The sequence below is a fragment of the Camelus ferus genome, chromosome 32, assembly GCF_009834535.1.
Source record: "Camelus ferus isolate YT-003-E chromosome 32, BCGSAC_Cfer_1.0, whole genome shotgun sequence".
Classification (NCBI taxonomy): domain Eukaryota; kingdom Metazoa; phylum Chordata; class Mammalia; order Artiodactyla; family Camelidae; genus Camelus; species Camelus ferus.
The window spans coordinates 20,497,361-20,511,647 of NC_045727.1; the positions used below are offsets into that span (position 1 = coordinate 20,497,361).

The window sequence follows — 14,287 nt, forward strand, 5'->3', positions numbered from 1 at the left end:
TTTGTATGCCAAAATTGACTGAAAGCAACTATGAACCTACCAGCACCATGTTGCTACGAAAAAGAGCATACTGTACAGATGAAAATATCCACAAACTACTCACTTACTTTTCAGTGGCAACTGCGTTTTGACATATCTTGCACTGTATAATCTAGGAATTAACTGTACTTTAATACATTATCTGTATTTTAACTAAGTTAAAAATAATAGCATAGTTCTTATTTTCAGAAATACTTTACCACAAATGAACAAGAGGACCTTTTGAGTGAGTTACGCAGTTCAGAATTCTGTTGCGTGAAGTGTATTTTTGGTAAAAGGTCTTATTTTTGATAAAAATGATTCAGGCAGTCTGTCTGGTGAACTGACTCCCCCTGCAAAGGCACTCCCTTCCTCAGGCCTGCTCACCTGATCACAGGCCTCGTCTTACTTTTTCTCCATCATTCTTCACTCTCCCTTGCTCCAGTAAGGTCATGTTTGGTTCAAAAATAAAAAGTCTTGCTTACAAGGAGAAACTATCTAATTCAAAATCTAATGGTTTTCTAGATTCCTGTCAAGAGAACTATCACAGGAACAAAAGCAGGAGAATGCATGCCACTTTCCACTTATACCAATTTCAAAACACCCCCTCAAGAACATGGAGTATGGATTCAGGCAGGCAATTTAGAACCTACCCCCTGATACTTCCTATGGAGAAGGCAAAAATACCTAAGTTCAGATTCTGAGCTTGGAGCAATGGTAACCGCCTCAGACCAGACTCGCAGAGTTCTCCAGCATTACATTCCCATATAAAAATTATGGAACAGGGTCCAGTCAGCCGCATGCCTCCTGGGAGAAGTGGATGGCCACACCGCTGAATGTTACAAACCTCTGAGATGACAAATACACACTTGTTCACCAAAGACCGCCACATGTTGCAAGGGAAATTAATAATGCTGGCCACCACCATAGGAAAAGGGGGATTTGCACAGTGGAGTGGTTCTGGTAGAGTGTGAGGCTTTGAACGGTTCTAGGGAAGTAACAGGAAGCAGCTATGTGTTGCTATTATATTGAGTCAAATGTCAGCCTCTAATTTTGTGAAGGAAAATTTACATATATGTGAAAAAATACACCTAAATGAGGCACGTATTCAAGTGCTAAATTACATATTCATGTACTGAATACAGGAGAAGTTCTTTAAAGGAGGCAATCAAACGCTTCAAGGATAACCTTTAAACTGGGAAAATAAAAGATGGGCAAGGTGTACCTGGAAAATGAAGACAGTCTGATTTATTTTGGTAAGTACATGCTTACAGAAGACATGTTCTTACTGTGAAGGGAACAAAAGAGGACAACTACCTTGGCATTTTCCTCTGATGTGTATTTACATTTGACTGAATAAGACATCTAGTCAGATTCAAGGGTAAACATAAGTTAGCATAACCTTACATCCAAACTATCTCAAAGTTAAAACCATAAAATACCTAAAAAATGTTTCTGTAACTGACATCTGTGTAACATTTTTACAAAAGCATGCTCCTCTTCACTGCTGGTGTCAATGCTGTGATAGTTGCATTTTCAGAATCACAAGCTGTGGGGGGAAAAAACCCAGCCAGCACCACATTAAGTTACTATAAATCAAAAGATTTATTCATAGCTTTTCTGAATTTGCTTAAAAAAAAAGCCCCTCCCCCCAGAAAAACTTGCCCACACCGATTCTCTCCACTTCAACTTCTCAGAACTGTAAGCTTTGCCACATTCACTGTAACAGAAGTTTTCAACTAGTATGATTCTATACATCTGAAATACTGCAGAAGATCGCCCTGTGTTAAGTTCATTTATAGGGTTGCTTTTTCTTAGAAGAGTATGTAAAAATTTAATAAACACTGCGTGGTACACAAAGGCATTCCCAAATGACTGTATGACATTCCTTTGTTACGAGCTTTTTGATGTCTAGGAAAAAATACACTTGTACCCATGCGTTCTATCCTGCTTGAGCAGAACAAGACCTCGTCTCTAAGAGCTTTCTCCCATTTACTAGACATGTATCCTTTCCTGGTAGGAATTCACAAATGTAGATTAAAGGAATCCTACCAAAGGAAGAGTCTTCTCAATGTTGACTGATTTCGTCTTCTGGTATTACAAAAAGAATAAGCAGCTATTAATGGCTTTCCCACATATTCCTGGAGTTTTTCTCCAGGATGTTGAATAAATTACAGGCCACGTTTCGTCCCATTCAACACATTAACATAAGGCTTCTTCCCAAGAGGTCTCTGAAGTCAGAGTAAGGCATTAGCTGCTTTTTTTTTCTTAATCCATACATTCTTAGGTTTTCTCTATAGTGTGAATTCCCTGGCGTTCAGTAAGGAATGAGTGGTAGTTAAATGAGTTTTCGTATTCATAGGGGTTCTCTAGAGTATGTGTTCTCTGGTGTTTGGCAAGGTTTGAGCTCCAGCTGAAGGATTTACTGCAGACCTGACATACGTAGGGTTTCTCCCCAGTGTGAGTTATCTGGTGTAGGATGAGGGAGAAGCTCCGGCTAAAGGTTTTGTCACACTCAGCACACGCATAGGGTTTCTCTCCAGTGTGGATCTTCATATGCTGCGCAAGGGACGCATGCCACGTGAAAACTTTACCACACTCGTCACACTCGAAGAGCTTTTCTCCGGCGTGAATCCTCTGGTGTTTGATGAGGAACGAGTGGCAGCGGAAGGCTTTGCTGCATTCACCACATTCATAGGGGGTTTTGGAGGCGTGGACGCTCTGATGTCGGGTGAGGTGCGAGGAACGACGAAACGCCTTCCCACACTCGATGCATTCGTATGGCTTCTCCCCCGTGTGTGTGATCTGATGGCGAATGAGCTCAGAGCCGCTGCTGAAGGCCTTCCCACATTTCCTACACACATACTGCTTCTTTCCCATGTGAATTCTCTGATGTCGAGTGAGGTTTGAGGCGCGGCTGAAGGCCTTCCCACACTCGGTACATTCATACGGTTTCTCCCCAGTGTGTGTTCTCTGGTGTTCGATGAGGAATGAAAGGTAACTGAATGTTTTACTGCAGTCTTTACACTCATGGGGCTTCTTTCCAGTATGGATCATCTGATGTTTCACAAGGTTTGAGATCTGGCTAAAGGTTTTGCCACACTCCTTACACACATATGGTTTCTCTCCAGTATGAGTTCTCTGATGTAGCACAAGGGAAAAGCGCCGACTGAAAGTTTTCCCACATTCCTGGCAGCCGTAGGGTCTCTCCACAGTACCAACACGCATGTGTTGAGACAGGGCTTCTTGATGGGGAACTGTCACCTGCCTGACACATCCCTGATTTCCCTGCAGCACCTCAGCATCGCCCTCACGTTTCCAGTCTCCTTTAACACTGGAACACTCCAAGCCTCGGCTTAGAAACCTGTCCATTATCAAGCACCGGGATGAGTCATCTTCACACAGGACATTCTCTGGAGAAAACTCTCTGATCTCAGCGTTTGACTCTGAAGCTAAAAAAAAACCAAAGCAAATTGTTTCTTATTTTCTGTGTTCACTAAAATAAAAGACACTCCTCCATTTTTTTTAAAAAAGAATTAAATTGAAAAAAAAATCTTAGCATTGCATGGCTTTTATAGTTGTCATTATGTGACTCTGAAATCTGAGCAGTATATCCAGAAATTCAGAAGACATCAGAGGAGAGATGTAGGTGACTAAGGAGAAAGACTGAAAATAAGTAACTGAAGGTGAGGGGAAAATGGAACTATCAGGAAGATACATGAAGGACAGGTGGCTAATCTTCCTCACCTCCGTTTAAACTTTATTTGCTGCCAGAATGACTTGAAAATGACAATTGCATCGTGCTATTAATAGACTTCAAGTGTCCCTCAGGTCCCACAAAGAAATCAGACTGTGTTCACTTACTGCCTTTGGAACATCTTACAGTAACTTATTCTGAATGAATGAATAAAAAATTAAAGCTTTCTCTGAAAACTATCTTCTAGCATCCTCACTCTGACTCTACTTTCCAAACTGATATGAAGTTCAACTTGGGTATAATAGTATCTTTCCGTTAGATGCTTCTGACAAACACAGGCCCTGATTTTCTCTAGGCTAAATTTTAGTAACAGATGTTATCATTTTAGGAGAACAGAATTTTATAACAATACAAAGGTTTAAAAAACATTTTTTTTCATATCTTTATTCTTAGGAAATACGTGGGATTAAAAGGTCATAATGTATACAACCTATTCCCAAATGTTTCTGAAAAAAAAACTTCATATACCAAATGATAAAACCACCAGGGCAAAATACTAGCAACAGGTGAACATGAGTAAAGGGCACGGGGTATTCTTTGTACTATTCTTGCAGTTTTTCTGGAAGTTTAAAGTTATTTCCACCTTGATACACAGATTCAACAAAATCCCAATCAAATTCCCAGCAAGTTATTTTACAGATCTTGACAAACTGATTCTAAAGTTTCTACAAAAAAAGCAAATGACCTACAATACCTAACACAATACTGAAGGAGAAGAACACGGTCAGAGGACTGACACTTGACTTCAAGACTTACTACAGGGCTACAGTAATCAAGTCAGTGCAGTGCTGGTGAAAGACTAGGTAACGGGCCAATGGAACAGAGCAGAGTTCAGAAACAGACCTGCATAATTATAGCCAACTGATCTTTGACAAAGAAGCAAGGACAACACAGGGGAACAAATAGTCTTCTCAACAAACTGTACCAGAACAACTAGACATCCACATTCATACAAATGAATCTAGACAGACTTCCCAAACTTGACAAAAGTTAACTCAAAGTGGATCACAGACCTAAATGTAACACAAAAAACTAAAAACTATGAAACTCCTAGAAGAAAACAAAGCAGAAAACCTGGATGATCTTAGGTACAGCAGTGACTTCTCATATACAACACCAAAGGCACAATCCACGAGAGCAGTAACTGATAAGCTGGACTTCATTAAAATTAAAAACTGCTCTGCAAAAGCCAAGTCAAGAACAAGAGAGGCCACAGACTGAGGGAAAGTGTTTGCAAAAGACACCTCTAACAAGAGCTATTATCCAAAATATACAAAGAATTCTTAAAACTCAACAATAAGAAAATGAACAACTCAGTTTAAAACTAGGCAAAAGACACCTCACCAACGAAGACGGCTGCCAAGTAAGAACATGAAGACATTCGACATCAGGGGCCACTAGGAAACTGCAAATTAAAACGCGCCTATTAGCGTGACTAACATCTAACCTACTAACACCACCACATACTGGCAAGGATGTGGAGCAACAGAACTCCTTCATTGCTGGCAGGTGTGTAAAATGGTAGTCACTTTGGAAAACAGCTTCTTATAAAACTGAACACCCTCTTGCCATACAATTCAGCAATCACATTCCTTGGTGTTTACCCAGATGAATTAAAACTGATGTCCACCCAAAAACCTGCACATGGAAGTTTATAGCTGCTTTATCATAACTGCTGAAACTTGGCAGCAACAAAGCTGTCCTTTAGTAGGAGAATGGAAAAATAAACTGTGGGCCATCCAGACGATGGAATATTATTCAGCACTGAAAAGAGATGAGCTATCAAGCCATAAACAGATACAAAGGAGTGAACCTTAAATGCATAATATTAAGTGAAAGAAGCCAGTCTGAAAAAGAAAAATACTGTATGGATCCAATTATATGACATTCTGGTAAAGGAAAAACTATGGAGACACCAAAAAGATCAGTGGTTGCCAGGGGTGGGGGAAAAGAAAGAGGCACAGGCAGAGCACAGGATTTTTAGGGCAGTACAACTATTCCATATGATACTAATGTGGTCAAAACCCATAGAATATACACCACCAAGAACACTAAGGTAAACTATGGACTTTGGGTGATAATGACGTGTCAATGTAGGTTCATCAACTGAAAAAAATCTACTACTGTGGTGTGGGATGTTGACAGTGGGGAAGCCTAGGTGTGGGTGGGGAGGGGGTACATGGAAACTATACTTTACCCCTCAATTTTGCTGTGAACCTAAAACTGCTTCTAAAAAAAATTAAGTTTATTGATTAAAGAAAAATCACTACAGTATTTGAAGGGAAGTTTTAAGGTAGAAATGTTTAGGGTATTTTTTTTTTTTTGAGTGGGGAGGTAATTAGGTTTATTTATTTATTTTAATGGAGGGACTGGGGATTGAACCCAGGACCTCCTGCATGCTAAGCACACACTCTACCATTGAGCTATACCCTCACCCCAGGTTTAGGGTATTTTTATTGCTACAATAAAGATTGACTTACAAAAATATACAAATTCACTAGTATTCCTATAGGTGTAAATATTACTTAGAAAAGAAACTAGAAAAGTTGCTTTAAAATAAATTCAACAAGGTATGCAGGGATTTTACAAGGAAAATTCGAAGCCCTAAGAAGCTGCACAGATCACTCCTAAACATACACGCTAGCTCAGCATCAGCATCACTTGCGGATTCCTGACTGCCACCCTAAACCTAACAATTTTGAATTTCTGCAGTGGGACCTGGGAATAGTTGTTTTAAAACAATCCAAAGGTCTGAAATTTGAGAAACACCGTGGTATCTCTCTTAAGCTCCATAATGATAACTCAACTGCCTACTCGATGTATACACCCGAGTAACCTAAGGGAGCCGAAACTCCAAGACAAGGTAATCTTTCCTTCCCTTCAAACTTGTTCATCCTTTTTTTTTTTTTAAAGAAAAAATAATACCAGCAAAAAAAAGTGGTGTCAACCACAATTCCTCAGTTTTCTTCATGTCTTTTATCTCATCAATCACCAAGTCCTTCTGAGTCCACTTGGTTTGTTACCTTCTGTATACCTTCTTCCATTCCCTGGACACACCCATAGTTCAGGAGATGATCACACCACCACTAGGTGATGGTAGCAACTCTCAAATGACAGCCCTGTTTCCTAATCTTGCTCCCAACAAATCTGTTTTCCAAACTGGAACTCGAATGGCCTTACTAAAATGCTTACCTGCCTAAAATCTTTTGATGACTCCCTATTAGCCTGGGGTTGAACTCTAAGCTCATTAATATGACTTGTAAAATCACTGCATGATCTGACCAGGGCTTTCCCTAACTGTCCTTAATTCCCACCATTCTCCTTACACTTCTACTGTTGCTGAATCTACACTGAACCTCGTATTTTCACTGTAGTAGTACGATCTTCATAAATGCTGTAACTTTTTTTCACTTATGTGAGTGGTTCCAGCCCTGTAAACATGGAGTAAGTACACCCCACTCTGGCTCTCCCACTCTATACAAGTAAAAACCGTGGACAGACTGCATAAAGCAGCTAGCCAAGGACTCTAAAAAGTAAATGGTAGCAAGCTGACTGGGGAAGGAAGCCAGAACTCAAAGTAACACTCAACTAGTGGTGAGTTTCTTGGGTTTTTTTTTTCCCCACTCCAGCCTCCACAGGCCTAAACTCAAAGGCAGTCCGAAAGCAAGAACTGGGCAGCAGGGATGAGGAGAAACAGCCCCAAGAGAAGCTTCTACTTCTGGTCTTAGGACTGGGAAAGGGCCCTTCCTGGTCAGAGAAATCTTACTGCCTGTTCATCTCCCAGTCTCTTCTGCCCAAACCCAAAGCATCTCGCAGCAGCAGTGGCCACAGATGGAATTAAAACCTCAAGACAGGGCAGCCTTCCTCCCACATCAGAAAAATCTATAGTCCCAAGAGCACAGGGGTAATACCCATTTTTTTTCTTTCTCTCCATCTCTTTGTTGCATGGCTGCAGAGGCAGACAAAGTTGCAGGAAGTGCACAGGGGAAACCAAAGGCCTGCCTTTCTATCCAGAAGACCTGAAAGGGGGGCCCTGGGAGCCAAAAAGGAAAGGGGAGATGGTGAAGATGGGAGGGCAAGAAGGTGATCCCATAAAGTTGTGTATGAGATTCTGGGCACATCCCCGAGTTGTGGACGTGTGGATCTGACCCTAAATCGCATACCTGAAGCTGTGAGAACTGAAACAAAGGGGAACCCACTGCCTAAGTTCCAGAAAGGCCACTGGGAGGTACATATAGGGACAAATAAAATATACTCACAAAAGCTCTGGAAACTGGACTGTCATTGGAACCACATACATAGAAGACAGGTTAGAAATTGTGGCTTCAATTTACCCATATCAACAGTCTGCTTAAATAAGGTTAATATCGCAACAGGATTTAAACAAGACCCAAAGTCTTAATTTTAAAAAAAAAGTGAATTCAAAGTTATAGGACATACAGAGAAACAGGAATATTTCATCATTCCACAGGGAAAAGGCAATCCAGATACAGACAGCACATTAAAACAAAATTAGGCAAAACTGCTATTTTGGTGTGAAAATATTTCAATTATGTAGAAAATGTCCCTATACATGATAGCGAAGTATTCTGTAGGGAAATGTCAAGATATCTACAAATTACATTATTCAGCAAAAAAGGGGGAAAGGAAAGCAAATACAGTAAAATGTTATCCACTATTAAATTCATAACTAAGACTGTATAGATTTATACAAAGATAGTAAAATAGAAAAATGAAAGATAGAGAACTCAGAAACAAACTCACTTTTAACTTTTGACAAACTGACGACAGAACAGTGAAGGAAAGGATAGACACGTCAACAAATGGTGCTGTGAGAACCAGACATCCACACAGAAGAGCCCAAAACTGACCACCAAGTCACATGACACACAGAAATAAATCCAAAGTGGACCATGGATCTAAATGTGAGTGGCAAAATGACTACAGACACTTGTAAGAGAAAATCTAAGAAAATGTCATCATGACCTCATGGTAGGGGAGAATTTCTTAAACACATTGAAAAATACTAATCATAAAAGGAAAGACTGATAACTCTGACTACACAAGCACTAAATAAGAATTCCTGTTCATTGAAAGAGGTTTTAAGGGGAAAAGTAAGCCACAGGTTAAGAGAAGGTATTCACGGTGAATACAATTACAACGGATTTTTACCTGAAATACACAACTCCTACAAATCAACAAGAAAAAGAGAATCTAATGGATTAACGAGCAAAAACCTTCAAGAGGCACTTCACAAATGAGGGTATCTAAATGCTCAATACACATGTGAAAAGGTGCTCAACCTCATTAGTAACTGGAGAAATGCACATTCAAACCAGAGTAAGCCAGCACTGCCCCTCCCCTGACAGGTGAACAGTGTGATGCACTGTAATGTCAGGCAAGAGGAACCCGCTTACTGCGTCTGGGGGAGTGCAAGTCAGTAAAAGCACTTTGGAAAACACTCTGGCACTTAATGAGGTGGAAGAGGGACAACTCCAGCCCAGATGTAAAGCACAGGGACACAGCAATATTGCTTGCAATAGCCCTAAGCTGTAAACAACCCAAGAAGCTGTCAAAGACAATGGATAACTGGGGTGTATCCACTGGTACGATGAAACAAACTACTAGACCGGTATGCAAAATGCATGAATATTAAAGTAATTTTGGGAGAAGCAAATTCCAATATAATATATACATTATGAGTCCCTCTATATAAAGTTCACAAACATACAAACCAAAATGACTGATTAAATACAAACAGTTGCTAAAGCTACAGAAAACCAAGTTACCACCGTGAAAGGACAGCACCTTCACAGGGGGAGGGGTGACTGGGAGAAGAGGTGATTAATTAGGGACCTGGCAGTGTTCTGTTTACTGACCTGAGTGGTGGAGACATAGGTGTCTTACAATAATTTAAGTTTGATGCGTTATTTCTGTGAGCTATTTCACCTGTCAAAAAAGGTATGGGAAGGAACACACAAAAATTACAAGAGCTGTATTGAAGTAGTGGAATTAGAGGCAGTTTTTCCATGTTTGCCCTTTACCCCACTTCCCTTGTACATAGTTTTATTGGTTTTGTTATTTTCAAAACATTTAGAAAAGAACATTTTTCTTCAACTCGTGTACTTCAGTAAGGAAGTCTCCCTGCACCTGTTCCACCACATGACTTCGGCCCACATCAGGGCTCTTTCCATGTCTTTCCTCCCGAAGGTCTCTGCAGCTGTGACCCTGCTTCAAGCCAGCTTTCCTTCATCTTTCCTGGCATCTCCTGCTCCCTCATCTGTCCCTCCATTAGCTGCTTCTCCAAAAACAGTGTTCCTCCTGTTACGTCAAGAGGACCACTCTCTTCGCTTAGCAATCAACTATAGGACTTATGGAAATTGTTATAAATACATATAATTTAGGCTCCAAAGATCTCAGAATCTTCAAGGCTGGTGCGTGGCCATACTGATCTTCAAAGAGCTTCACCAGCAATTCTATTTCTGAGGTGAAGAAGGCTTTCAGAGCACTTCTCAATCTACCTCATGGCTTTTATTCCTGATTCTTAAGATTCTCACATCTACAACTCTAACTTGAGTCCTTTTCTAAGATGAATTCCAGTCTTCTGTTGCACTTCCTCACTTGGAAATACCATCCTCTGCTCAGACCACACATATCTCAAACTAATTAATCACCTCTTCTCCAAAACCAACCCCTATTTTTCTGTTACTACCATCTCTGATCCAAATTACCCAGGCCTCAAACACCAGCTGGAAATTCCTCTCTTCTCACAGTTAAACTGCCAACTTGAGAACCTCTAACAAAGTCATTTAGACCTCACTATGCCATAACTTCCTTGATAGTTGTTATACTTTTGTATGCCTTCTACTCCTAGAGAGCAACACCACCTAAGAGAAAGTCTTAACAAGATTAAAACTTCAATCAATGCTGTTATAAGAAATATGAGTAAATGAATAAACCCATCGACTAACCAAACAGTAATGAATGAATCTTTCCAGAGGGTTAGAACAGCAGTAGAAAGAAAAATCTAGACAATAGAAACATACATGTCAACTCTTTAAAAAAGAAAGAGAAGAGAAACTGAAGAGAAATAAAATTCAGAGCCCAGACAGAGCTAATAATGAAAGGAAAGGAGAAAGTGAGGGACGGAGGAGGAGAGGACTGAAGGCAGGCGGGTAAGTGGGTGTGAAGCGGTCCCTAACGGAGCTGTCGGCAAGACTTCAGAGGCCCCGTATCTCTGGTATCTTTAAAGGAAAACTTTCCATCCAACATATAAAAGAGTGCTTTCTCATTGACTGGTTGGGTTGTTATTTTTAAAAACTTCCCCACCAGCTTCTAACTCACTCACCTGGAAACAGACCTCTGCTCATGTCTCCTTTCCCCAGCCAGGGTTCTCTCCCTTGCTCCAACAAGGAAACCACATCTGGCTTAGAAATGTTAAGACCTGCTTGCAGAAATTGAAATAAATTCAAAATTAGTTCTTGAACCCTCAGAAAAGAGGAGCCATGGATAGAAATGCCAGATATAAGTATGAAAGATGTCTAAAGATTAGGTGAAGTTATAATTCCCCTCTTAAAAGCTAATTAAACAGTAACTTCTGTTCTTTGGGGAGATTCAGCCAGATAATCAAGGTTCACAATAGCATCCTCAAGGTCAAATTCTGACTGAGGGGAGATAAGAAGAAATACTTACCCACTGAGACCAGGTGGCCAAAGTTCTCCAACATTACATGTCTGTACAAATCTCTTTGAGCAGGCTGAAGCCATTCCCATTCCTCCTGGGAGAAGTCTATGGCCACGTCTCTGAATGTCACTGACCCCTGAAATGACACATGGGCATCCACACAACCAGCACCCATGCCCCCAAAGGCCCTGACCAAGGAGTGAAATGAGTCCCACTGTGGAGGGTGGGGCAGTGTATTCGAGCAGTGCCACAGCAGTTTTCAGGATTCTGAGTAACTGTTAACATTATAACTAAGAGCCCGGGTGCTTTGTTTTATTGTATCATCAGAGAAAAGGAAAAAAAATCTATGTGATTTGTCCTGAGATACAAAGGATTATACACTGTGAACGTGGACTTCAGCTTTGGCTGTAAAAATTCTTACCACCTTACAACACTTTATGAATGGTGGCGACAGTTCCCTTATGTTTACTAGGAATACATATTTTCCTTAATACACCAGCCTATTTTAACACGATTTGACAAGAATGTCTCCGTGGTCACCAGGGCTGTAGCCGACAGCAGCAGCACCCCCGAAATGGAGCACACACTCGAGTTTACCACACTCATCCGCATTTCTGAAGAAACGACTGTGAAACTTAGAGGCAATTTTAGCAATGTCACAGAACAAGAGGAAAAAGTAAACCACAAGGACCTCCCAAGGAGTGAGGATAATGCCTCCCAGGATGGAACCGCAAGCTCCTTCTCTCAGGGTGAGGGGAATACCGGCCCCTGCTTTGCAGCCTGGTTCTGCACCACATGCGGGGTCCACTGGTGTCAGGCATGAACAGGAAATTTGAAAAGTCCCAAACTAGCATCAACCCCAGAGGTAGGAGACTTTTATTTTACAGTTTAAAAAAAATTAAAGTGCCTATCATCTGTTACAGATGGACTAATAAGCTGTTTCCTACTGTAAACAGTGGAATCTGCAACAAAGGTGGAAACTGGACTCCCAGAAAAGCTGGAGAGCCTCTGGATCTGGAGAGAAGTATGTCAAACAACAAGACAGAGAAGTGGGTGATCCGAACGTCGGGCCCCCGCCTCGGTGAAGCACAACTGCCAGCCGGGCACTGGGCCTCAACAGAACAACGACCGGTGTCCTTCCTCCGGAAATGTAACGTCACGCCGGCAAGTTGAGCTCTGACCACCAAGACCTGGGACGCGCCCGCAGTACAATCACTTGGAAGGGCCGCCAACACGCAGACCGCGGACCCGCACACCGAGTTTCCGGAGCAGAAGTCGCGGCTGGGGCTCTCACGTGCATTTCCAATGGGTTATCTGGAGACCCAGGGCGCACGCGGCCACGGACACGGGTGTGGACACGGGCTCAGGAAAAACACGACGAATAACGAATGAGGGACAGCGGGCGGGAGACGCCGAGTAAAGCACGACGCGTTCTGACACCGGTAAGAGGAGGAACACAGGCGGAGAAAGCGCCCCGCCGCCCGCCGCCCGCTGCCTCGGGAACCACGTCCTCTGAAGCGCAGAGGGAGGCGGGGGAGCCGGGCAGGAAGTCCCGAGGGACAGAGCCTTTGTCCCGGCCCGGAAAACACGGCGTCGCTGAGGAAAAGAGCACACGCCAGCTTACCTGAGCCATGGCTCCGGCAGGGCCCGCGGGGACCCGGAGAGCGAACGCAGGGCTGGCGGGGAGAGAACTGAGCTGAGCGCGCGGGCCCGGCTCCGCTCCCACCGCCTCGTCACGCGGTCGGGGCGCCGTCACAGCCAGCAGCTGCCCATCGCGCAGCGCCGCCGCCCTCAACCGGCCACGGCTCGGAGCTTTTATGTGCGCGCCGGCCGGCAGGCCCGGGGTCCGCGAGCTCGGGACGGAGCCACCGCCCGGCCCGCACACCGGCGGGGCCGGTTCGGGCAAGAAGGGCCCTCACCTACCTCGGCCCGCGGGGCCAGGCTCTCGGCTCAGCGACCGGGGACCCCGAGCCAGCGCCCCGCAAACTGCGCCTTCGCGAGCTTTCAGAGGCCGACCGCCACCAGGCCGCACGCCCCAGATAGCTCTGCTTCCCAGGGTACACCGCGGCCTCCGCACAGGCGCCCCACGCACTACAACTCCCAGAGCGCCCCGCGAGCACGAGACGGAGCACGCGGGCCTCGGACAACTACACTTCCCAGGGTCCACCGCGGCCTCAGCAGGAAGCCAGGCCCACCGCACTCAGAGGACTACAACCCCCAGCACCGGCTGGGGCCCAGCGCTTCCATCCGAGCCCTTACAGCCGCCGCCCCGCTCACCCGCGGGTCCCAGAGCCTGGAGCGAGGGAGCGAGCGAGCGAGCGAACCGGCGGGCGAGCGAGCGGGCGGGCGGGGCGCCCGCGGGTCCTGCGGCCCTGCGTTCCCTGCTCGGGGCGGGCTCGCTTCCGGGCGCGCAGATGAGGTTTGGGAACCAGCTCCCGCTCGGGGTCCAGTGGAGACAGAAGAGGTGCCCAGGTGGAGGGACAGTTTATGAGTCTGTGGGAAAGAAACGCAGGAAAGAAAAACAGCCCGCGACAGACACTGGGAGAGGAAAACAGAAGAAAGCAATTCGCTGGCCCGGTGAACAGCGAACGGGGGACCCGGCTCGTTTTGGGAGCGCCCTGTGGGCGGGACGGGGCGCAGCGCTTGGGTGACATGGTTGCCGCAGGCCGTGCCTGCACACCTCCCCGCTCTCCAACCCTGCCCCTGCAAACCTCCTCAATCACTTTATTTCCGTCAGATGGTAAACACAGGAAAAGACAAGTTTAGGAGAGAAGAAATGGATCCTTCTGCGGACACATTGAGAGGGACATGTGTCTGTGTTTAGGCTTA

General features: G+C 44.1%; 1 protein-coding gene across 3 annotated transcripts; it reads right to left on the reverse strand.

Moving 5' to 3' along the window:
* Positions 1-1,248: 1,248 nt before the first annotated feature.
* ZNF140 (zinc finger protein 140) lies at positions 1,249-13,519 on the reverse strand. Of its 3 annotated transcripts, none has more exons than XM_032472167.1 (4): positions 13,382-13,519; positions 11,468-11,594; positions 11,124-11,222; positions 1,249-3,470 (listed from the first exon to the last, which is right to left on the reverse strand). In XM_032472167.1, the coding sequence occupies exons 2-4, from the start codon at positions 11,499-11,501 to the stop codon at positions 2,302-2,304; spliced, it is 1,302 nt and encodes a 433-aa protein (XP_032328058.1). In that variant the 5' UTR covers positions 11,502-11,594; positions 13,382-13,519; the 3' UTR covers positions 1,249-2,301. The 3 variants fall into 3 exon arrangements, with proteins under 3 accessions (XP_032328058.1, XP_032328057.1, XP_032328056.1); XM_032472166.1 differs by lacking the exon at positions 13,382-13,519 and adding an exon at positions 13,083-13,214 and having other exon boundaries at positions 11,124-11,219; XM_032472165.1 differs by lacking the exon at positions 13,382-13,519 and adding an exon at positions 13,083-13,214.
* Between the last annotated feature and the right edge of the window lie 768 nt (positions 13,520-14,287).

Bases quoted from the DNA above. Each gene is read 5' to 3' on its own strand.
- ZNF140 (XM_032472165.1), bottom strand. The intron at 11,223-11,467 runs GTAAGTATTTCT...AATTTCTGCAAG, and splicing joins TGGCCACCTGGTCTCAGTGG to CAGGTCTTAACATTTCTAAG. The intron at 3,471-11,123 runs GTGAGTGAGTTA...GTTTTTTTTTAG, and splicing joins GAGCAGAGGTCTGTTTCCAG to CTTCAGAGTCAAACGCTGAG.